The sequence below is a fragment of the Podarcis liolepis genome (assembly GCF_965112155.1).
Source record: "Podarcis liolepis genome assembly, chromosome: 13".
NCBI lineage: Eukaryota > Metazoa > Chordata > Lepidosauria > Squamata > Lacertidae > Podarcis > Podarcis liolepis.
Genome location: NC_139573.1, coordinates 58,131,230 through 58,156,918, shown reverse-complemented (window position 1 = coordinate 58,156,918; position 25,689 = coordinate 58,131,230). Strand labels below are relative to the sequence as shown.

Below are 25,689 nucleotides of genomic sequence, written 5' to 3'. Positions count from 1 at the left end.
CCAAGCCACCAAGGGTTTGAGATTGCAGATGTTGGGGTTCCACCAACATCTGAAGGGCCACCTCCTGGTCTCGGCTTCAAAAATACTATCCAAATTCTGCAGCCTGAAGACGTTCTGCAAGTTCTTTTAAGAACATAATAAAATATGAAGTGCCTGCTGGATCAGGCCAATGGCCCATCTAGTCCCACATCTTGTTCTCCTGGTGGCCAACCAGATGCCTCTGGGAGACCCACAAGCAGGATAGAAGCACAAGAGCAACTCTCTCCTCCTGTGGCTTCCAGCAACTGGCATTCAGAAGTACCTGCTGTCTCCAGCTGTGGAGGCAGAGCATAGCCATTGCGGCTAGTAGTAACCGATAGCCCTCTTCTCTCTAATCCTCTTTTTAAGCCATCCAAGCTGGTGGGAAAGACCCTGATGCTGGGAAAGATGGAGGGCACAAGGAGAAGGGGACGACAGAGGACGAGATGGTGGGACAGTGTTCTCGAAGCTACCAGCATGAGTTTGACCAAACTGCGGGAGGCAGTGGAAGACAGGAGGGCCTGGCGTGCTCTGGTCCAGGGGGTCACGAAGGGTCGGACACGACTAAACAACAACAAGCTGGGGGTGATCACTGCCTCCTGTGGGAGTGAGTTCCAGAGTTCAACTGTGCTTGTCCCCAGAGGCCCACTGGGAAGCTGCACCTCAGTGCAACAACATTCTCTGCACTTGTGATTCCCAGCAACTGGCATTCAGGAGCCTAGCCACCATGGCTGGTAGTAGCCACTGGTAGTCTTAGAATCATAGAATCATAGAGTTGGAAGAGACCACAAGGGCCATCGAGTCCAACCCCCTGCCAAGCATTGCCAGTGGGCTTCTGCAGGAGAAGCTCTCAATGGATCATACTATTTGTCTATACCTCTCTGCAGCTTGTGCCACTTACTCAGCACTGCCATTCAGCCTGATCCTCTTTGCCATGATTTTAAATTTCCAGTGTTGACCTTTCGCTAACCTGATCTTGGGGGGGGGGGACCTGAGGCCAATATGCCTGGAGGCAGAAGATGCTGTAGCCCAGCCTGCGGGTGGCCCACAATAGCATGCCTGACTGGTTCAGTGCTCATGAGGGCCTGGTCTCTCGCTCCGAGTTCTCCACCTCCACCTTGCGAATTATTTTGCTCCTTTGATTGACAACCTAGAGCCAAAGATGACAGGAGATGTGAACATCACACTGACAGAACAGATAGGGAACTAAAGAGATTACGCTTCCCTGGCTGAGTTTCTGAGACCAGCACCACTGAGCAGAAGATAATGCTGTGCGCATGCCAGTCTCCGATTGGCAAGACTGTGGTGTCTTTAGGAGATGTTGAGTTATTTGCAACCTGAGCACAGGATACAGGGCTCACAGCATGAACCCCCGAGCACAACAAGAACCAGTCCTTGTAGGGACTGGGCCTGAGCTGGTCTCCATCCCACCAGGGCTCCTTGTGGACTTGCCCTGGTTGGCCCTCATTATGCCTCCTGTGTTCCTTACTTCCAGGCTCAGGTGCCTTCCCACATATGCCAGCAGTACATCTGTGCTGCTGTCCCTCAGATATCAGTCTCTTGGAGTATCGCTTCCGGCAGAGCTACCATACTTCAGGAATTTCCTGGACATATATGGAATACTGCAGTCAGCAGCCCATGTCGGCAGTGTCATTTCCCCCCTGATTTTCCATAAAAGTAGATCAAAAACAGCATTTTTGAAATTTTGCAAAAAAACAACTTTTCTGCCAGGATTTTCATTGTTTGAAATATGACAACCCCAGCTTCCAATGTAACATCCCACTTTCTGTGGGAGCAAAGAGCCCCCCAGAATCAGGGGGCTGGTCTGAGCCAAAGAGGCAGTCCACAGCAAATGAGGGAAGGAAAGCACATCACAAAAGGAAAAGGATTTGGGAGGAAGGAGGAAAAAGGAAAACCCAGTCACTCTTTCTTACTTGCAGGGTTATTGCAATTACAGATGGAATGGAAATATTTCAAGGAGAGAAGGTGTCCTGAGTCGCTGGTCTCTCAGTAGGGTGGGTGGAGAGGCCCCACAATCCAGTCCCTGTGCAAGAAGAGCCTCACAAAGTTCAACAGGACTTCATCCCAGGTTGAAGGAGTGTGGAAGATTCCAGGGTATGTCCCTGGTTGCAACTCACAGCAGCCATTCACTGGGACCATCCTCCCACGCCACAGATTGCGACTCCCTGGTAGGCCAGAGGCCCAGAACCTTTGCATTAAGGTCTTCCTGGAAGAAAGGGAGGCGGGAGAGCAGAGCGCCCTGCTTCTGCCACCAGGACACTTGCAATGCCAATTTCCTCTCATTCTCCGGTAATCACTAAAATTCTTAGCTGGGTCAGAAACTTTGCACACACAGCAATTCCTGCACAACATCCAGCAATTCCTTCCCTGCAGATAGAGGTTGAGGCTATGGGGCTGGGTTTGGATTGGAGAGCCAGTGCCATCTCTCAGCCTGACCTACCTCACAGGAATGTTGTGAGGACAAGATGGGGAGGAGGAGAATTGTGAATGCTGCCTTGAGCTCCTTGTAGAGAAGGGAGGAGGGGATATAAATGTAATAATAATAAGGATAAATGGTGGTGGCAGCGGCACCTAGGGCCTCGGAGGGAGTCTGCGGTGCAGGCACAGTTTGGGCTGGGGCTTCCTCTTTGCCACTGAAGCCACACCAGCTCTTGTGGCCACGGACGTGCCTCCTTTGATAGGCGGCTCCCGCCTTCCTTTGATCCACCGCATCTCTTCCCAGTGGCTGCTCTGTGGCAGGTGGGGGTTGCCCACCCCATCTGGCCCTCCCCTTCTGGGGTCTGCCTTCCCCTTCACCAACTTCTTCAGCTGAAATCCTGCAGGGGCGTTCAGGAGACGCAGCAGGAGGATGTCTGCTCCTCCAGCTGAGTTCCTCATCACCGGGCAGGCTGCTCTGGCAAACCCTAGCCCAGCACCCCTCCTCACCCAGGCAGACTCCAGGGACAAGTGGAGGAAAAAGATGGATTTCCTTTTGTCAGTGATAGGATTTGCCGTGGATCTGGGCAACGTCTGGAGGTTCCCTTATATCTGCTACCAGAATGGAGGTGGTAAGGAGACGGGGTGTGATTTTGGGCTCTCTCCTACCCCATCCCCTTCTAAACAGTTAACTGCTTTCCACTTTAATTGTGGGAGTCTTATTAATGCCTTGCCTGGGATCCCACATTTTCTGTTTCTAACTAGGGTTTCAATATTTGTCTTAACTTTGCAGAATCCTTCTTCATTCCCCATCATTTTTTTCATCCTTTCCTGCTTGACAGCTTCTTTCCCCATCAATGCAACTCCTGGCTGAATCAGAAGTTTCGGGTTTCTGAATGTGGAAGGAACCGCTCTTAAGGAGCCGGGTGCAGCATTAAAAAAAACCCTCTTACAAAAAAATGGGTATAAAATCTGCCCCAGGAGTTCTTTTCATTGCATAGTTTACATTGAAGTAGCCCCTCTAGGATTGTGTCAGTTACATGTTTCTAAGCCAACTTCTCTAATTTCAGCCACTTACCCTTTATAACTTTTTTCTTCTTTGAAAAGTGTTTGAAAAAGGTACTGTGACATTCCATGATAATAAAACTGGTTCAGGGCAGGAGATTGATGCGTCCATGTCAAAGACCATATCTGAGAGCCAGTGTGGTATGATAGATAGAGTGTCAGACTAGGACCTGGGGGAGACCAGGGTTCAAATCCCCACTTGGCCAAGCCAAGCCCACCTTACAGGGCTCCTGTGAAGATTAAATGCAGAGGAGGAGGACCATGTATGCCACCTTGAGCTCCTTGGGAAAAGGTAAGTGACCTTCAGACATGGCAGACATGGCTTTGTTTGGAACATTCAGATGCACAAAGAATACACTAGTTTGGTTGACAGATAGGGATAGTTTTTGTTGAAAATGGTGTTAAAACAGAGGCACTGAAAAGCAGCCAATTTTTCTCCTTTTATTGCAAAATCTGAGGCTTTGTCTTTTGGAGGGCTCCAAATGCCACATTCTTCCTGGTGCTGCAGCTGTTCTACAAGTCAATATAATGCAGGAGATTAGTTTGTTTTTTAAAGAAATGTGCGGTTTTTTAAAAAAATCCAAGGAGCTGTCCGTGGTATTGGGCATTCCTGGAATAACTAGCACACAAGAATGTAGAAAGCTGTGTTGGCTAATAAGAAAAATAATCCAAAATCTACAGTCTGGTGACACATTTATCGGAGCCAACACAAATGTTGCAAGATAGTGAGCAAACCTGCTCATGACTCAGCAACATTTTATGCTTAATACAAGGTATTCTCATGCTACAGATCTTGCAATAAAGAACATGCTCTCTCTTCTTATCCCTCTAATTTTAATATGAACTATTAATGCCTCCTAGCATGGCTTCCATTTTTTATGCAATCAAGCTATTTAAAATACAAAAAAAAAAAAAAAATGGAACCGAGTTGGGGGGGAGGGAATCAACATGATCTGGTCAGCAAACCTTGGGAAGGACCAAGACTCAGTGGCAGAGCATCCGCAATGCAGGCAGACAGTCCTGAGTTCAATCCCCAACAGCATCTCTAGGAAAGACTGGCAGAGACTCCCTCTCTGAAGCCCTGGGGAGCCTCTGCCAGTCAGTGTTGACACTACTGAGCTCGATGGATGGTGGTCTGACTCAGTATGAGGTGGTATGTTTCAAGGGCTATCACATGGAAGATGGAGGAAGCCTGTTTTCTCCAGCTTACAATGGAGGAGATTCCAATTAAACATCAGGAACAACTTTCTGACAGTAAGAGCTGCTTGACCGTGGAACTGTCTCCCTTGGAAGGTGGTGGATTCTCCTTCCTTGGAGATTTCTAAGCAGAGTTGGATGGCCGTCTTTTAACATTTGGTTGAGTTCTCCAGGCACCTTTAAAGCCCTTTACCCTGGCAGAGATGTAGATAAGTGACACCCATCCCCACACATGCACAGCCGACTTGCCCATGACAGTCACACCTAATGGTGCTTCCTCTGGGTGCATCCATCAACTATCCCCAGTGTTGGGGGGGTGCATTTCTCCCCAGCACAACAGGTATGTCTTTCTACACAAGCACTGGTGTACCAACAATGCAGTGAATGTTGCTCATTAGGACTGCAGTCTCAGAGTGATCCACCCTTTATAGGGAAGAGGAGGCTTTATCACAGGGGACCCACTGCCCACCCCGGGTCTTTCATTCAGACCATGAATTATTCATATCACTGGGAGGGGGCAAAGCATATTCATGAAACTCTCTCTCCTCTCAGCTGTCCCTCCATCCCCACTGGGCTGCAGGGATCTTGCCTGGGGTGCTGGCTGCCTTGCACCCACTCACAACATTTTTATAATTTCACCCAGTCCACAGCTGACTTGACTGTCTCACAGCCAAGACTTTTTTGCTTGCGGGGAGATGGAGGCCAGGTCTTTCCTGGTGGCCCTGGATCCAGCAGCACAGGAGGAAAAACCTGTTAAGGCCCTGCCCTGCCCAGACCCCCTCAAACAGTCTGAATATGCAGGCAGGATAATGGAGGCCTTTCCGTTCTCTTCTCACAGGAGCTTTTCTCATCCCGTACACCTTGATGGCCGTTTTCGGAGGAGTGCCTCTCTTTTACATGGAGCTGGCTCTCGGACAATTTCATCGGGTAGGAGCTATACCCATTTGGAAGCACATCTGCCCCATCTTTAAAGGTAAAAACCAGCCAAACAAGCAAGGATGAAAATTATAAGATTCTATGAGCTATGGGCTTGCTTTTTTTCTCCTCCCTCCCTTCCCTCTTTCATTGTGTGCCGTATCTTTTAGATTGTAATGATGAGGGTAATACTGTCACCCTTATTTACTACTAATGTTTTTGGAAGCTGCCCTGGGAGCCTTTTTGGCTAAAGAGTGGGGTAAAAAAATGCTTTAAGTTTTAAAATTAAAATCTATGTCTCAAGAAAGGAACCATCTGTCTCCCTCAACTCACCCAATGTTTATGTCTCTAGACTTAGGACATCTTAAAAGAATCTAGCTTTCAATATTCAGAGGCTACTTTTACTCAAAACAGTAAAAAGGTTAATTTCTAAAAAAAAAAAAAAAAAGTTAAGCTTTAAGTGCTTCCTTAGAATGTCGGGCCCAACCTGCAGGAGGCACGAGAAAAGAAATTTCCATTTGAGGGATCATTAGGAATGAGATTAAAAATAAACCAGCCATTATCATGTCTCCTTGCAGCTGTTCAGCACAGCATGACAGCACTTGGAATAGTGTGTTCTGTTCTGATTCCACTGCTTCAGAATAGGATATTGTTGAGCTGGAAAAGGGTAACCAAAATGATCAGTGGGTTGGAGCAACTTACCTAGAAGGGACACGACCAAAGTATGTGGAATGATGCATATCCTGGAAAGAACAGAGCAAAAAGTTTTCCTTCCTCTCTCATGGCACTAGAAGTTTCAGACATCAATTGAAGCTGAATGTTGGAAGATTCAGGACAGACAAAAGAAAGCTCTTCTTTGGACAGCACATAGTTAGAGTATGGAACTCGCTGCAACAGGAGGCAGTGATGTCCACCAGCCTGAATGGCTTTCAAAGAGGATTGGACAAATCCCTGGAGGAGGAGGGGGCTATGGATGGCTGCTAGCCAGGATGGCTCTGTTCTGGTTCCACTGTTGGGGGGCAGTAAGTGCTTTGGGATAACAGTTGCTGGAAACTGCAGGAGGAGAGGGAGCTCTTGACCTTCGGTCCCAGAGGAAAGTGGTTAGCCACTCATCTTAGTCATAATAAATAACAAGATGAAAGATGAAAAAATCTGTTTTAATCATTCCAGTGGCACCTTAAAGATCATCTAAATATAAGCTTTCAAGGTATGAGCTTTCGTGTGTAATACACTCATCTTAGATTCACATTACAACCAATCCCCATGGGGGGGGGGTGGGATTCAAGTCATTCAAGTTTTTTATACCCTGTCCAGCTTCTATAAAATCATAATAAAATATCAAAGGTTTAAAACCTCCTGATACAGGGCTGCCTTCAGATGTCTTCTAAAAGTTCGATAGCTATTTATCTCCTTAACATCTGATGGGCACCACCACCAGAAGACCCTTGGAGCTGGACCTCAGTGTCCAAGCTGAATGACAATGTCATTTAGGACTTTAAAGCACCAACATTGTCATAGTAGAGCTCAGTGGAGGGAAAAGCCAGCCAACCAGCCATATCTCAGGGGAGTACTTGCCTGGAGGCAGAGTCCATATGCAAGGTTCAGTTCAGCCCTAAGGTCAGGAATATCTCAGTTTACATAGGCAGACAACCCGGGGGTCAAGAAAGTCGAGGGTCCAAGGTCTTGAGAAGCAAGAAGCAGCAAGATATGGCCAGGAAGACAAATGTTGTTTCCAGCAAATGACTGAGACTAGAAACCATGCTTAAGAAAGCTGGAGCGAGCTAGTTCTCATCAGGAGCAAGAGGGATGATCAGCAGCAGGTGGAGTCACTTTGCCTTCTGCTCCTTTAGGCTGCTACTCAGCAGGTGAAGCCGACTGGCCCATGACACACATTTTGAATTGTACTTGGAAATGTACTGGGAGCCAGTGAAGATCTTTTAGGACCAGTGTTATATGGTCTCAGTGGCTGCTCCCAGTCACCAGTCTAGCTGCCACATTCTGCATTAGTTGTAGTTTCCGGGTCACCTTCAAAGGTAGCCCCATGTAGAGTGCATTGCAGTAGTCCAAGCGGGAGATAATCAGAGCGTGTACCACTCTGGCAAGACAGTCTGCGGGCAGGTAGGGTCTCATCTTGAATACCAGATGGAGCTGGTAGACAGCTGCCCTGGACATAGAATTGACTTGTGCCTCCATGGACAGCTGTGAGTCCAGAATGACCCCCAGGCTGCACACTTGGTCCTTCAGGGGCACAGTTACCCCGTTCAGAACCAGGGAGTCCCCCCAATCCCTGCCCTCCAAGGTACTGTTTGGTCTCCACGCAGGTATCGGTTTTGCCATCTGCATCATTGGCCTGTATGTCTCATTCTACTACAACACCATCATTGCCTGGGCCCTGTATTACTTCTATTCATCATTCACCCACACCTTGCCCTGGACCAGCTGTGACAACCCCTGGAATACGCCCAACTGCACCAGCTATTTTGGGAAGAGCAACGTCACCTGGACCAACCACTCCAAGTCGCCAGCCGAGGAGTTTTACGTGTAAGTTTGTGTCATCTCCTGCATTTATGTGGTTTTGTCAACATTTGCAAATTCTGCCTGAACCCTCTCCTTCCCTCACTTCCTATCTCTCATTCACTAGTTTTTCCTGCTTTTATTAACTGTTATTTTGTCTTTTCAGTGGTTAGAAATGTTGCAAAGGTACAATAATAGTAGCACGCTTCTCTTGTTTCCTCTCCATGACCCTTCAAAATATCCTCTGCAGGGCTATTAAAGGCACCGTAGGCACAGTAGCCTGCCCTCACTTGCATCTCTCAAGCTTGTGGCCTTGCAGGTATCAATGGACCACAGTTCCTATCATCCCTGACCATGTTAGACTGGCGCAAGGGACTGATGGGAGCTGGAATCCAACAACATAGAACCATAGCATTGTCGAGTCAAAGAGGACCTTAAGGGTCATCTGTTCCAATGCCCTGCAGTGCAAGAATCAGAGTTACATGGAACCCACTGGGTGGAAAGCCACCGGTGGGGAGAGGACTCTTGGGCTCAGGTCCTGCTTGTCCGTTTCCCTTGAAGGCATCTGACTGGCCACCCTGAGAACAGGATGCTGGGCTAGGTGGCCCATTGGCCTGATCCAGCAGGCTCTTCTGATGCTCTTAAGATCTGGAGGGCCACCCACCAGGGTTCCCAGTTCCTCCTTCAGAGCCTCTGCAACCATGTTTGCTCTGAGCTAAGTCCCATTGGCTTCAGTGGCGCTTACAATTGCACCCTTGATCATTTGTGTGTACAAAGAGAGCCTGCTCTGGTGACGAGTGAGGCGCTCAGGGCGATGGCACTCTGGTGTTTCCACTTGTTTCTATCTTTCACTGACCCAAGGGTTTCTGTCTGCCTCAGGAGGAAGGTTCTGGAGCTCCAGAACTCGCAGGGCCTGTCCAACGTGGGAGGCATCCGTTGGCAGCTGCTCCTCTGCCTCTTCCTCATCTTCACCATTGTCTACTTCAGCCTTTGGAAAGGGGTAAAGACCTCTGGGAAGGTAACAGATGCTTTGACTCCCTTCTGTCCAGGCTCCTGGAGGTGGGCAGATCAAGGAGGGGAAAATGTCTCAGCTATACATTCTGAACTGGCCCCTGAAGGGACATTGTCCTACCTGCAAGTAGCACCCCCCCATGGCAGCAAATATTTGACCTGCACCACTTCTGAGGTGTTTCTCCAGCCCCCTGTGGCTGACAGCAGTGGTGGGAGAGGTGAGGATTAGAGAGGGGTAATGTGTCAAGTGGGAACAGGAGCAGCTAGCAGCAAAGCCTTCATGGTGCTCACGGCTCCCAAACTCTGGGACCTTACACTTGCTGAGGTGCCAAGACCTCACCACCAGCTGAGATTTAGGAGGTAGTGCAAACTTTTCCTCCTCTTCTACCCCAACCATCAAGCTTTTGAATCAATTTTGCTTTGTTCTCTGGCTAGTTTCCTTTCTTAGAATCATAGAATCATAGAGTTGGAAGAGACCACAAGGGCCATCGAGTCCAACCCCCTGCCAAGCAGGAAACACCATCAGAGCACTCCTGACATATGGTTGTCAAGCCTCTGCTTAAAGACCTCCAAAGTAGGAGACTCCACCACACTCCTTGGCAGCAAATTCCACTGTCGAACAGCTCTTACTGTCGGGAAGTTCTTCCTAATGTTTAGGTGGAATCTTCTTTCTTGTAGTTTGGATCCATTGCTCCGTGTCCGCTTCTCTGGAGCAGCAGAAAACAACCTTTCTCCCTCCTCTATGTGACATCCTTTTATATATTTGAACATGGCTATCATATCACCCCTTAACCTCCTCTTCTCCAGGCTAAACATGCCCAGCTCCCTTAGCCGTTCCTCATAAGGCATCGTTTCCAGGCCACCCCTCCCAGTTTGGTGTCATCTGCAAATTTGATCAGGATGTCCTTGAGTCCATCATCCAAGTCGTTGATAAAGATGTTGAAGAAGACTGGGCCCAAGACAGAACCCTGTGGCACCCCACTAGTCACTCTTCTCCAGGATGAAGAGGAACCATTGATGAGCACCCTTTGGGTTCGGTCAGTCAGCCAGTTACAAATCCACTGAGTGGTAGCATAGTCAAGACCGCATTTTACCAGCTTCTTAACAAGAATATCATGGGGCACCTTGTCAAATGCCTTGCTGAAATCAAGGTAGGCTACATCCACTGCGTTCCCTTCATCTACCAGGCTTGTAATTCTGTCAAAAAACGAGATCAGGTTAGTCTGACATGACTTATTTTTCAGAAATCCATGCTGACTATTGGTGATCACAGCATTCCTTTCTAGGTGCTCACAGACTGTTTGCTTAATGATCTGCTCCAGAATCTTCCCTGGTATTGATGTCAGGCTGACTGGGCGGTAATTATTTGGGTCCTCTCTTTTCCCCTTTTTGAAAATAGGGACAACATTTGCCCTCCTCCAGTCTGCCAGGACTTCGCCTGTTCTCCAGGAATTCTCAAAGATGACTGCCAGTGGTTCTGAGATCACATCTGCCAGTTCTTTTAATACTCTTGGATGCGGTTCATCTGGCCCTGGAGACTTGAATACATCTAAACTAGCCAAGTATTCTTGTACTATCTCCTTAGTTATTCTGGGCTGTGTTTCCTCTGCTGAATCATTTGCTCCAAATTCTTCAGGTCGGGCATTGTTTTCTTTATCGGAGAAGACTGAGGCAAAGAAGGCATTGAGGAGTTCAGCCCTTTCTGTGTCCCCTGTTTGCATTTCATCATCTTCTCCTCTGAGTGACCCCACTGTTTCTTTGTTCTTCCTTTTGCTACGAACATACCCATAAAAGCCTTTTTTGTTGCTTTTAACCTCTCTAGCCAGCCTGAGTTCATTCTGTGCTTTAGCTTTTCTGACTTTGTGTCTACACGTGCTGGCTATTTGTTTGAATTCCTCTTTGGTGGTTCCCCCCTTTTCCATTTTTTGTACACATCCTTTTTTAATCTTAACTCAGTTAAAAGTTCTTTAGATAGCCACCCTGGCTTCTTTAGGCACCTTCCATGTTTCCGTCTCATTGGTATTGCCTGAAGTTGTGCTTTTACTATCTCCCTCTTAACAAACTCCCAGCCATCATGAACTCCCTTTCCTTTTAGTATTACTGTCCATGGGATCTCACCCAGCACTTCCCTAAGTTTTATGAAGTCGGCTTTCTTAAAGTCAAGAAATTGAGTCCTAGTATGCTTGGCTGCTCCTTTCCGCTGTATAGTAAACTTCAGAAGAGCATGATCACTCGCGCCTAATGATCCTTCCACTTCTACCCCACTAACCAGGTCATCAACATTGGTTAGGACCAGATCTAAAATGGTTGTTCTTCTTGTTGCTTCTCCCACTTTCTGGACAATGAAGTTATCTGCAAGGCCAGTGAGGAATCTGTTTGACCTTATGCTCTTGGCTGAGTTTGACATCCAACAAATATCCGGGTAATTGAAGTCCCCCATTACTACTATCTCCCTTCCTTTTGCATGCTTGGCCATCTGTTCCAGGAAGGCATCATCTATGTCCTCCGTTTGGCTTGGGGATCTATAGTAAACTCCCACAGTGAGGTCACTGTTATTCTTCTCTCCCTTAATTTTGACCCAAATGCTCTCACTTTGGCTTTGAGGTTCTAAATCTTGGATCTCTTCACAGGTATACACATCCCTGACATATAACACCACTCCTCCTCCTTTCTTGTCTGGTCTGTTTCTCTGAAATAGATTGTATCCCTCCATTATTACATTCCAATCGTGGGACTTATCCCACCAGGTTTCAGTGATGCCTATTATGTCATATTTAGTTTGCTGTACCAAGAGCTCAAGCTCATCTTGTTTATTTCCCATGCTTTGCGCATTAGTGTACAGACATTGAAGTCCATTAATCATTCCCCCGTGTCTCTTATTTAAGGATTTTTTCCTCCCACCACTAGGTCTGCATGCTGTTTGCTCCATTTGGTCTATGACATTTGGTCTATGACTCCATTTGGTCTATGACATCTTGTTTTATGAGGAACTGTTTTGCTTTAAAAATTTATAATAATCTTTTGTTTTATTTTTAATGATTTGCTCACTGCTCCAAGGATAGTTACATGGGGCATGCAAAGAGAGGAGATTGGCTGGACAGATTTCAATAGATCTGCCTGAATCTGTGTGTTTCCTGCAATTCCACAGTGGGCGTGTGGGTACCAAATTCTGCACTGTTAAGCATCTTCATTTTCGTTTTGAAAGCAAACAAATAGCTTCCTAGCCCTTAAGTTTGAGACATTTAAAATAACCCCCGATGAAAGAGTCCAGAGCCCAAAGGAGAAGGGGCTGAGCAGGATCCCCAGGGAAGAGGGAGGGAGGCACTGCCTGGCTCCTGGATTGGCAGGAGGGATCCAAATAAATGGTGCAAAACAAGCCAATTGGAATAATTTGACCAATTACAGCATTCAGTTGTGCTTGATCCAGGATGCCAAAACCCCCTTTTCAAAATAAAAACAATAGTTGCAATGATGATTATGATGATAAACATCCTACTGGGGAGATATGTAGAAATTACTCCAAGGGAGAGCTATGGTAATTTGACCACTCTGATGGATTGGCCATAAACCACAAGTGAGGGGGAGGGAGCAGGAGATTCACTTAGAAAATCTGGGAACTTGACGTTTTGGGGGAACAAGGAAGGGCTGCACAGCCCACCCAGGAGGGGAAGTGGGTGGGGAGCTGTTGATCACAATGGCCCTGCCCACTGCAGCCCCTTTGCTGCCTTCCAGGTGGTGTGGGTGACAGCCACCCTGCCCTACGCTGTCTTGCTCATCCTGCTGATTCGTGGAGCGACTCTGCCAGGAGCCTGGAGAGGGATCGTCTTCTACCTGCGACCCAACTGGGAGAAGCTCACCAGCACAGCCGTAAGCCAGCATGATGGCTGCCTCATAAGGCCATGATACAAATTGATGGTGCAGCCACATTTGGAATACTGTGTCCAGTTCTGGTCACCTCACCTCCAAAGGGATGTTGTAGATCTAGAAAAGGTTCAGAAAAGGGCAACTGACAGAGGTTTATAAAACTAGGCAAAACATGGAGAAAAGGTTTTCTCCCAATCTCAGAGCACTAGAACCAGGGTTCTCCAATGAAGCTGAATGCTGGAAGATTGGGGAGAGATAAAAGGCAATGGATGGCACTGTGGTCTAAACCACTGAGCCTAGGGCTTGCCGATTGGAAGGTCAGTTGTTCGAATCCCAATGACGATGGGGTGAGCTCCTGTTGCTCGGTCCCTGCTCCTGCCAACCTAGCAGTTCGAAAGCACATCAAAGTGCAAGTAGATAAATAGGTACCACTCCAGAGGGAAGGTAAACGCCGTTTCCGTGTGCTGCTCTGGTTTTGCCAGAAGCGGCTTAGTCATGCTGGCCACACGACCCGGAAAAACTGTCTTTGGACAAATGTCGGCTCCCTCGGCAAGTAAAGCAAGATGAGCACCGCAACCCCAGAGTCGTTCATGACTGGACTTAACTGTCAGGGGTCCTTTACTACCTTTTTTACTTCATGTAGTGCAGAGTTAAACTATGGAACTCCCTGCCACAGAAGACCATGATGGCCACCAACCTGCTTGACTTAAAAGAGGATTAGACAAATTCATGGAGGAGGAGAGGGCTATTGATGGCTACTAGCCAGAATGACTGTGCTCTGTCCTCATGGTTTGTGGCAGCAATGCTTCTGAATCCCAGTTGCTAGAAGCCACAGGAGGGGAGAAGGCTCTTGTGCTCAGGTCCCACTTGCTGGTTTCCCACAGGCACTTGAGAACTGGATGCTTGACTAGATGCGCCCCTTTGCGCCTGATCCAGCCGGATCTTCTTATGGTCTTATGCCTCCTGCATAGCTGCACAACATAGCAAAGGCTGCCACTTTTGCTCGCTGGCTGGGCTCCTGTGCCTTGTCCAGATGTGCGTCAGGTCGGCCATCAGCAAGAAGCAGCAAAGTGACTTCGTATGCAGAGGTGGCCCCTGGCAGTCCACCTGATGCAGTGCTGAAGCTCCTTGGGGCCTTAAGGCAGCTTTCCAAGTTGTGTTCCTCCCACCCCAGAACAAGCACCAGGAAAACGGCATAGAGGTTTCTCTCAGCCTGTTCTAGGCATGATTGGGCCTGAGCCCTTTCCTTTAAATAACCGGAAGCAAGTTGCAAATGAGCTACTATGGCAGCCCCAAGGGGCACCTTGCACTCCCAGGCCAGCTGCCCTGCCCGAGCCTCTGAGCAAGCTGGCTGCTGGCGTACCATCTGCCATTTCAAAGCCAGCCTTAAGTATTCCATACTGATATGAGAGCATTGCATAATGCAGTGTTATGTTAATGATTACCAGAATGTGACAACACCAAGGCTGGTCCCTTTCCCAGGTTGCATCTGATGCTCTAGCAGCACACCTACCCAAGTGGGCAGAGACACTCCCACCCCATGGAGCAACAGGGAGGAGAGGCTTGTAGTGGACAGAATCAGGGGAGAGTTTGGGGGAGCACAGTGGCAGGCTCTCTTTAAAGCCTAGCTGTGGGGTTTCTGACCATCCCTCCACCTGGCTTTGCACTCCAGAGAAGATCAGAGGATGGATTGTCAGGAGGGAGAGTATTAGGTTGATTATTGTTTCAGAAAGCAATAATCAAAAGCAGCCCTTGGAAATGTAAATCACTAATTGAATCACTCATCTCATTTGCATCTGCTGGGGATTTAGTTGACCAGCTTCCCTCTCACTGTCTTTGCAAAGCAGGACTGACAATACACTTCCTGCCTGTAATTACCGCTGAGTTGCCCTGGCGAATTTTGATTAAAGCTAATCAGGTGGAGAGGAGAAAAAGCAAAGGAATCAGAACCAAGAAGTGGTGCTGCTTTTATAGTCTCTCTCTCTCTCCCCCCCCCCCCCGCGCCTTTATAGTCACACACATTCCCCTTGTGGGAATCCAGGTGGGCATGGGGGGTTGGCCCCTACAGACAGGTGGGCCAAGACTTCCGTTCTCCTGCTCTGAGGAACTAATAAGGACCAGGATCTGTCCAAAGACTCCCCCAGCCCAACAATCTGTTTGCCAAACGCTTCACCTGTGGTCACTGCCCCCATCACCACCTGCCAGCCATGAGGGCAAGCACCCAGGGGCACTGCAGGGAGCAAGGGGGGAGGGAGAGCCTCAAGCCCTTTCCTAGGTGCCCCCAAGTGCTTCTAGCTGGGTAATAAATTATGGGGGGAACTGAAGACAGAGGTGATCTTGGCTTCTGGGCACAATATTAATTTCAGGAAAGAAGGAAAGGCCCAACAATTTCACCTAGTGGTGTGTCAGGAGTAATGAATGGGGACAATTGAAGAGAAATTGAATTGATCTGGAGCAAGATCTGTTGGGAAGGTAACTGAGGGCAAATTAATTGGAAAGAAAATTATTTGGGGGGAACTTAAGGTGGGGCACACATTCATTGAAGGACTTATTTGGGGTGATTTGGAGTGGGAGATGAGTTGGCATTGAAGTCCAAACATACATCTCCACATATAAAATTGCATTTGCTAATTTGTCTCTACGGCCCCACATGCCGTCTTTTCAGTCCCTCACCATGTATCCTGGCAACAGCTCTTCCCAAACATTAGACAGCTTGACTACACCCACAACTGGAGTCTTTGCTCCTTCCTGAGGAGCAACATGGTGAGACCCAACTGAACAACAGGACTTGGGATTCCTTCCTGTGGTGGAGGGGATGATTCTGGGTGTTTCGCCTCTGTCTGGGTTCTATTTTGTTCCTCTGAGCCAGAGGCCTGTTGTATTTGGGTCTCTGCAGGTTTGGGTCGATGCTGCCGCCCAGATCTTCTTCTCCCTGGGGCCAGGATTTGGCGTCCTCCTCGCTCTGTCCAGTTACAATCCATTCCACAACAATTGCTACCGGTAAGGGCCTGAGGCCAAATCCAAATTCTCCCTTTGCCCCCTCCCCCCAGGCCTCCACTGCAGGTGAGTGAGACAGGGCTAACAACCTTCTCTCTGCAGCACCATGATTTGAATGGCTTTCCCTGCACCATGTCCTTGAGTGAGGACTGGCCAAGCTTGGCTGACGCCTTGCTGGTGTGCCAGTAAGCTGTGCTCAACTCCCAGGGAACTGCCATTCCTCCTGTGGGAAGGAGTGAGTATGCCTTTGGTAACCCTACAGTCTTCCCTCATTTCAAGGCTTAATGTGGGCTGACCATATAGACTTGGTTTTTGTTTGGTGGAACAGGTCACAGGGTTGGCCTCTCCAGAAGGCCTTGTGCGCATGCAGGCATTGCTCTCCTTTGATGGCGCATGCTGGTGCCACCACTGGTGCACTGCAGCATTTATTTGAGCTTGCAGGGAGGATGCCATCCCCAGGCAGAGCAGCGAGCAGAGAGGGTAAGTGCGGGAGGCCCTACCAGGAAGGCTACCCTGAGGAGAGGAGAGGCACACCATCACATTGTCATGGTAGAATTAAGATTCAGCTGCCAGCCCAACGGCGTAGCGTGAGTTGTCAGCACCCGGGGCAAGGCAAGTAATTTGCGCCCCCCAACCCCTAACCTGCCGCGCCAGGTGATCTGAGGCGAGTTGCCGCTGGCGCTGCCGCCCAAACGACGCTGCTTGCCCGGAGGAGGAGGGGGGCAGAGAGGGGAGAAAAATGCAACATGGCCCAGCCACTGCAGCAGCAGCGGCGGAGGCGGGGCTGTGAGGAGGGGCTGCCTGGCGCGTCCTCTGCGGCCCTGATGCGCAGGGACCGCGACGAGCGCTGAGAGCCGCTGCCTGCCGGATGCCTTCAGCCCGGACGTGCGCACAGCTTGTCGGTTCCGCGAGACATGCGGCTCTGCTACAGCCTGCACCCGAGGCTCTTCGGTGACTCCGGAGGCAGCGAGCGCGTCCCCCCAGATGTTGCGCCCGGTGCGGCCGGCCCCCCTTGCACCCCCCACGCTACGCCACTGTGCCAGCCCAGTGGGCTTCTGGAGGTTGTCCTTTTGCTGCAGGGAGCAAAATGTCTTCCGCTAGCCCTGAGTTGGTGCTGCAGAACCAGGCTGTTGCTGCATCCTCTCAATGACAGTCAAGGTCACCTTGTTGTGAGGCCTGTGGCCTGTCCAGAGACTCATTTAGTTTGCCTTCCAGGGATGCCATCATCACCAGCGTGGTCAACTGCCTCACCAGCTTCCTGTCAGGATTCGTCATTTTCACCGTCTTGGGATACATGGCAGAAATGAGGGATGTGGAAGTCGAGGATGTGGCAAGAGACAAAGGTTTGTGTTCTGCGTGTCATGTGCGTCAAAACTGCAGTGCTAAAAATTCTTCCACCCTAGCATTGTAGAGTTGGAAGGGACCCCCAAGGGTCCAATCACCTGCAATGCAGGAATCACAACTGAAGAATCCCTAACGGGTGGCCCTCCAACCTCTGCTTAAAAACCCCTAAGGAAGGAGAGTCTGCCATAGAGTTCACCCAGTCCTTAAACTCCCTCCGTCAGTCTGTGACACCTGAGATGTGGACAACCCTCCATACCCTGCTTGGTGCTTATGTCCCTGCTACATCCAGTTAGAGGAGGTTTCTGCCCATGCGATGTTGAACACAAGGGCAAGCTGTGGCCATGCAGGCGTAGAGAGTACACTTGATTTACACACTCTTTGAATGTGGCATTTTGGGCTTTACAAAGCTCAGGGGTTCCATACAGTGAAACTCTGAGATAACATCTTCATGTATATTTAGGCAAGAGTCCCCAAGATGTTTAAAATGCTTTGAGTTGCTCTTAGGCTTATAATCCAAAATCTGCAGACCCACAAGAGAGGAATAATAATAATAATAATTATTATTATTATTATTATTATTATTATTATTATTATTATTATTATTATTATTATTTATACCCTGCCCATCTGGCTAAGTTTCCCCAGCCACTCTGGGCGGCTCCCAATCGAGTGTTAAAAACATACATCATTAAATATTAAAAACTTCCCTGAACAGGGCTGCCTTCAGATGTCTTCTAAATGTCAGGTAGTTGTCAGTTGACATCTGGTGGGAGGGCATTCCCCATGGCGGGCGCCACTACCAAGAAGGCCCTCCGTCTGGTTCCCTGTAACTTTGCTTCTCGCAGTGAGGGAACCGCCAGAAGGCCCTCGGCGCTGGATCTCAGTGTCCGGGCAGAACGATGGGAGTGGAGACACTCCTTCAGGTATACTGGGCCGAGGCCGTTTAGTGCTTTCAAGGTCAGCACCAACACTTTGAATTGTGCTCGGAAACGTCCTGGGAGCCAATGTAGGTCTTTCAAGACCGGTGTTATGTGGTCTCGGCGACCGCCCCCTGTCACCAGTCTAGCTGCTGCATTCTGGATTAGTTGCAGTTTCTGGGTCACCTTCAAAGGTAGCCCCATGTAGAGCGCATTGCAGTAGTCCAAGCGGGAGATAATCAGAGCATGCACCACTCTGGCGAGACAGTCTGCGGGCAGGGAGGGTCTCAGCCTGCATACCAGATGGAGCTGGTGGACAGCTGCCTGGGACACAGAATTTACCTGCGCCTTCATGGACAACTGTGAGTCCAAAATGACTCCGAGGCTGCACACCTGGTCCTTCAGGGGCACAGTTACTCCATTCAGGACCAGGCAGTCCCCCACACCCACCCGCCCCATCCCCCCAAAACAGTACTTCAGTCTTGTCAGGATTCAACCTCAATCTGTTAGCCGCCAGCCATCCTCCAATCTTTGCAGCAGTCCCATCCCAAGGCCTTGCCCTTCCATTTGCCCTTGGCCTTTGGAAATGCTTGGCCATTCATGGTATGCTAGGAAGCTGCCTTATTCTGAGCCCGGCTATTGGTCCATCTGGCTCCATACTGCCTACGCTGACTGCCAGCAATGGCTCTCTGAGGTTTCAGACATGAGTCTCTCCCAGCCCCACCTGGTGATGCTGCAGGGATGGAACCTGGGACAGGTGCTCTTCCCACAGAGCCACAGCTCTTTGGCATATTCTCTTCTTTAGGGCCCAGCCTCCTCTTCATCACTTACCCTGAAGCCATCGCCAACATGGTCGGCTCCACTTTCTTCGCCATAATCTTCTTCCTCATGATGATAACACTGGGACTGGACAGCACGGTAGGGAGAACTCTGCCTTATACCCCAAATCATGCATTGCTAGATTTTAAAAGGCTCAGGGCATAGCTCTCCACCAACCTGGGCAAACTTTGCCTGTGCTGACATAGATGCAGGGTGAGGCAGGGAAACTGCTATGGAAATGTACCCCCCCCCCCGACATATAACTGGAGCAGGGGATCCAGGGCCCTGGGGCTCAGGCCCCCTAAGCCACCACTAACAGTGACCCTACTTTGTGGTCAGGCAATAGGGAAGATTATGGGATTCTTTTCACCATGTTTTTAGTTTGATTTCACCCGCAAGAGGACGCTCCTCCAATATAGCACATCATTCCTTTTTTATTTGTTTCTTTGAAAAAAAGGCTATTGCGAATTGAAATATTTCCAAATTCTGAAAGTGTGCACCTTCAGAGAAGAGCCTGGCTGGATCAGGCCTAAGGGGCTCCTCTAGTCCTGTTCTCACAGGGATTGTCCACACTTCCAGGCCCACTGGCTTGGCCCCAGGACTGTGGGTGCCCAAGGCCACACACAGCATGGGCACACGTGTGTCTGATGTCACACGCACAAGTCAGTGGGTGTGCTGACATTGCACGCACATGCTGATGTACCTGCTGACATTGGGCACACATGCCCCGGGTGCAAAATCTGCGGGTGCCTTCATGGGGAATGTTGTGGGGGCTGGAGTACCGGCACCTATGCACCTTTCCACTTAACCTGCGCTTCTGAGGCATCAGTCTGAGGAGTTTGCCCCCTCCCTGCTCCTTTCCCAGGGAAAACCTTAGCTCTAAATCAGAGCAAACATCAACCCAAATTGCTGTTTGCTCCGACGGAGTGCCAAAGAGTGGTTTTCCTCAGGGAAAAGCAGTGGACAAGAACAAATGAGGATACGCTGCAGTGGCCCCCAGATGCCCCCAAGGGAAGCCCTCCAAGCAGGATTTCAGCACAGGAGAAACACTCTCTGCTCCTGTGGCTTCCAGCAACTGGCATTCAGAAGCATTGCTGCACCACCATAGTGCCATGTGGAAGAATTATCCCATATTTTGACCTAGCCTTCCACATAACTCTCTCTGTCTCTGTCTCTGTCTCTGTCTCTGTCTCTGTCTCTGTCTCTGTCTCTGTCTCTGTCTCTCTCTCTCTCTCTCTCTCTCTCTCTCACACACACACACACACACATACGTGTCCTTTTGCTGACTCAGGCTGACAACTCTTTTGGGGGGGGGTGTATTTGCAGTTTGGGGGCCTGGAGGCTATGATCACAGCAATAATGGACGAGTACCCCCACCTCCTGGCCAAGCAACGGGAGCTGTTTGTCCTGGGGCTCATCACAACCTGCTTCCTGGGCTCTGTAGCCACTCTGACCAGTGTGAGTTGCCAAAAAGTGGAGCCATATGCGGCGGGGGGGGGGGGGCTTGGTTGTCTCTTGCTTGTTGACAGCCTTCAGACTTAGAATAACAGAATCCTAGAACAGTAGAGTTGGAAGGGATCCCAAGGGTCATCTTGTCCAACAGTCTACAACAAGTGGACTTTTCGGGATCCACTTCATTTTCTGCTAGAATCTTGAGGTAGGTGCAAAATATAGGTGTCTAGAATCAAAATGTTGAGAAAAGGGGCAGAGCCTGTTGCCCCCAAGGGCATCAGCTGGAAGGGTTTTCGTATACAACAGCAAATCTACATCAGAGCCCCAACAAACTGGCCAACAGAGCTCAGCAAAGACCTGGTCAAAGGGATCTTGTTAATACCCTGGTTTACAAGTGTGGAGACACAAGACTGAGAGAGAAGCAAGTAACAGAAGAATAGCCAGGACAAAGAGTTGTGGTTTGGGGGTTTTTTACCAGCATTTTTAATAGAATCATAGATGCAGGAGGCCAACTAGTCCACCCCCTGATCAGAACAGGACCTTGCAACTACTTCATCTGTGAATGAAGCCCATTCAGACTTGGCTTAAATATCTCCAGAAGGGGGGGGGGGCTGCTGTCCTCTGAGGCAGAGCGCCAAGCCACCCTTCCCATTTGGACATCTCTCCTCATGTTTAGCCAGAAACTGCTTCCCAGCCATTTCCCCCCATTGGTGGGACTGGCACATAAGAACATAAGAAGAGCTTGCTGGATCAGGCCCAAAGGGACCCATCTAGTCCAGCATCCTGGGCTCGCAGTGGCCAACTAGATGGGAAGCCGGTAAGCAGGACCTGTGCCCAAGAGCCTTCTCCCTTCCTGCGCTTTCCAACAACTGGCATGGAGAAGCCTTGCTGCCTCTGATTGTGAAGTCATGACTAGCCCTCTCCTCCTCTACGGATTTGTCTGATTGCCTTTCAAAGCCATCCAGGTTGGTGGTCAACTCTGCCTCCTTTGAGAGTGGGGTTCCATGAAGCTTCCAACATCCAGCTTTGTTGGATATTCTCAAATTTGAGGGTTATGAGAGAGGGAGAAAAACTTCTCTCTCTGCTTCTCTCTCCATGCCATGCATAATTTAATCAGCTTCTGTCATGTCTCCTCTTACTCACCTTTTATCTAAAACCAAAAAGCCTTTCCTGATAGGAAATAGTCACTCCATCCCAGTGATCATTTTGCTTGCCCTTTCCTGAACAAACCTGCCCTGACTTCTGTGTGATGGTCCTTTCAATTTTTTGAAGACGGCTATCATGTCTCCTCTTCTTCTTCTCTTTCCCCAGCAAAACATACTCAACTCTTTCAACTGTTCCCACAGCCATTGTTAAACCACTGGCATGGTTTAACATATGGCTGGCATAGTTACAGGTAGGTAGCCATGTTGGTCTGCCATAGTCGAAACAAAATAAAAAAAAATCCTTCCAGTAGCACCTTAGAGACCAGCTATGGCTGGCATGTTAAACCAGTCATAGTAGCAATAATGGTAACATGACCAAGATCTCAACAGAGAAGCATTGGCCATATCTGTCACCCCAGCTGAAAAGCTACTAAGCTTGGATCTTCCCATTTTAGGGCGGGTCATACATCGTGAAACTCTTGGAAGAGTTTGGTGCCGGCTGCTCCATCTTAGCAGTGGTGTTCCTGGAGTCCATTGCAGTCTCCTGGTTTTACGGTAAGGAGAGAAACACCATGTCCCAGTTACTAGGTTTACTATGAGCCCCGGAGAGATTCTCAGCCTTCCCTGCCTTCTGAAACAACCCCCTGTACATGCTATTGCCTAGAAGTCGGGGGGGATTGTGTCCAGTGGGTTTCCATAGGGAAAGGACTCTATAGAGGTGGGGCCACACCTCAGAAGGCCTTGCATCCAACAGCCATTGCACCACAGCTGCTCTGGATGTTTCATCATTATCCTTATGTGCCAAATGTTCTTGTGCCATTCATCCATTGTTGTGGGGGCTGTGGGGAGTTTTTTTTAATTAGACTATTTATTTTAAAATATTTATATGCCACTTGTCATGCAAGCATCTCCAGGCAATGTACAACAGCAATACAAAATATGATGTGAAATGTTACAACGCAAATACAATATGCAATACAATTATAATCCAAATGAATTAGTAGTTTAAACAAAGTCAAACTCACAAGAATTGACATCAGGAAAGATCAAAGTGAATACAAAGGTCTTGAGCTGCAGCAACACTGTGACACAAAGGCACTTCTGCACCTGCTGAGAGGGATCACACACTTACTGTGGCTGAAAGTTTTGTGGTGCAGATCCCACAACTGCCACAGCCGCATGAACAGGAGCTCCACCCTCCTTGGCCCCCTTCTTTTCTTTCCAGGGATCCAGCAGTTTTGCAATGATGTGAAGGCAATGCTGGGGTTTGCTCCAGGAATCTATTGGCAGGTTTGCTGGGCTGCTGTCAGTCCAGCCTTTCTAGCAGTAAGTACTAATCTTCATCATCCTCATTCACCCCCAATGTCCAGCTCAGGAAAAGAGACACTTCCCTGCTTCCAGGAATGCCGACCATGTGCTTGAGACCACAGAGGGAAAGAGAGGCCAAGCTAATAAGGGATGGATGTGGTTGTTGCAGCATATAGAGCCCACCGTTCCTCTGAGTGGCTCCAGGTGGCTTACATAGTTCTCCTCCTCTTCATCTGATCTTCACAACAACCCTGTGAGATTGGGCTGCAATACTGCTACTGGCCCAAGGTCACCCAGTGAGCTTTGTGGCTGAGTGGGGGTTTGCACTCTGGTCTCCCAGATTCTAGTCCAACACTCTAACCACTACACCTGCTGGCTCTCAAAATGCTGGCCACTGGGGAATTGAGATGAGGCTGAGGGGCTTTCTCAGGCCCCTTCCCTTGAGAGCAAGGGTTGCCACTTAGTGCAAGCATGTATGCTTTGCTGGCAAAAGGTTCTCCGTTCCATCCTGGGCATCTCCAGTTAAAAACATCTCTGGTCAGTGACCAAAGAACATGGCATGCCAGAGATGGAGGAGGAGGAGGCGTTGATTGGGAAGACATCTTCTTCTGCTCCAGGACCATCCAGGCAGGGGACATGGCTTCCTTGTCTCCTCAGACTCAGAGGAAAAGCTCTCTCCTCTGGTCCAGCCAGTCTGCACCCGTCAGCCTCCAGAAGGCCCCTGTGTGCTGCTGTGACCCCTTTCTCCTTGGGGGAGCTCCAGATTGGGCTACCTGCTGCAGGGATTTGTCTGTGGTCCTGAAGAGACTGGCCTTCCTGCTGTGATTCTGCACAGCCTTCTTTGGCTTGGCCCTCCCAGATGTGATTCTCCAACCCTCTCAGCCAAGGCAATTGCTTCAATCCCCCCTCCCCATGGATCCTCAAATAAAACTAGGACAGGGCAAGCAGGGGGTTGAACTAGATGACCCTTGGGGTTCCTTCCAACTCTTCAGTTCTATAATTCTCAGTAGCAAGTTACATGGAAGCCCTTTCTTTGCCCGAGACTGGAGATCTGATACCACTTAGTGTAGAACAGCCTCTGCCAACCTAGCACCCTGCAGATGTTTTGAACTATGGCTCCCAGCGTCATATGGCTGTCCCAGACATCTGGAAGCTGAGTTTGAGGCGGGTGGTGGGGCAGCATGCTTGCCTTCCATCTTGCACAGATGCATGTGTGCAGGCATGTGCTGTGTATGTGTGCTTGTGTGTACACAGCAACCTCATTTCTGGTACCTGTCACTCAATGGTTGCCCCTGGCAGTGTTGTGTGAGGAGACAAGGTGGGGCTGGAACCCCCTGCCCTCCTGCCTGCCCTTGCTGCTCTGCCAGCTGATCTCCAAGCTGCTTCTCCCACCTGGGAAGCACCCAGCTGGCTGGAGCACGTGGCACTCCTTGCCTGTGCCAATCAGGGCACACAGGTTGCCTTGCCCCAGTTGCTGGTCACGCACACTAAGCCACTGGTGATGGGTGTCCCAGCTAGCTCAGGGCAGGGCTCTCCATGCTGGTTCTTGGCACCCAGACTTTGCCCGTCTCCTCTTGTCAGTTCATCATTGCCAGCTCCCTCCTGGACCAGCCTCCCCTCACTCTCTTCGACTACCAGTACCCAGACTGGAGCATCTTGGTGGGTTACCTCATCGGAGCCTCATCCTTCATTTGCATCCCAGTCTACATGGTCTACAAGCTGGTCTGGACCCCGGGATCTCTTAAGCAGGTCAGGGAGCTAGAATCCTCTCTACTCTGTGGTTGTGTGAATGCCTGTGTCTGGGCGGGGTTCAAGAAAGGGAGTTTCTCTCAGCAGTGGTGGAATTCTAGGTCTTCTCAGGGGCACTAAAGCTGCCATTCGGAGCTTACCTGACTCCATGGAACCTGTGAACCTGCTGTGCAACTCAGGGAGTCTGATGGCGAAGAGGCTAAGCTATGAACCAGTCACGCGCATTGTTGGGAACCACTCCCCCCAAAATATACTTTTTCTTAGTGTTTCTTTGTGAGTAATATATTGAAAGGAAATTGAACTGGGGGTGATGACGTCATGATGTATATACAGTGTTTGCTTGTGATGGTACTCAGCGATAGAAGAGCTTCTTATGGCCTGCTGGATGAGAGAGGCAGTGAGCTTCACGGCTGAGGGGGAGGATTCGAACCCTGGTCTCTCCCAGGTCCTAGCCCAGCACTCTAACCACTACAGCGCCACTGGCATCAGCTCCCCCTCTCTCCTTTGCAAGATATATTCCCCAGGCTGCTGTAACCATGTTTTGTACGTTAACCTGTTTTTTATTTTATGCATTGCTTTTATGGCAAATTGCTTAGACAAGTCAGTTTAAAGTGGTAAAAGAACCATATAAAATAAAGATGGAATGGGAAATGTCTGTAATCAAGTAAAATCCATCACTTGAGTGGTGTTTTCCAGGCTTGTCCCTCTCACTGTCTGTCTCTCTGCCTTGGTCATCCAGCGCCTGGCAGTCTGCCTTCGGCCGGAGAGGAGAGCTCAAGAGCAGCCCATGGAGCCTGGGCTCACGCTACCGGCCCCCTAATCCACGGCACGGACAGCCCCCGAAGGGAGAGGCCAGCAGGACAGAGCAACCGGGAGCCCCAAGCTGCCCTTGGCTGCTCAGGCAGCTGCACCACTTGCTTCACCCCCCCAGGAGAGCG

The 25,689-nt window shown here is 49.4% G+C and overlaps 1 protein-coding gene and 1 long non-coding RNA gene across 2 annotated transcripts in view; one reads left to right on the top strand and one right to left on the bottom strand.

The window, feature by feature from the left end:
• Nucleotides 1-25,689, bottom strand: part of LOC310691278 — a 125,658-nt gene that overhangs the window by 94,728 nt on the left and 5,241 nt on the right. The gene's annotated exons all lie outside the window — the stretch shown is intronic.
• On the top strand, nt 2,888-25,571 carry LOC310692564 (sodium-dependent serotonin transporter-like; the record flags this gene model as incomplete). The annotated part of the gene is given in 13 exon segments (XM_083473511.1): nt 2,888-3,100; nt 5,557-5,689; nt 7,953-8,172; nt 9,025-9,163; nt 12,889-13,023; nt 15,917-16,020; nt 17,233-17,360; nt 19,084-19,196; nt 20,424-20,555; nt 22,150-22,249; nt 22,920-23,020; nt 24,584-24,751; nt 25,491-25,571. Coding segments are annotated over 13 exon segments (1,767 nt in total).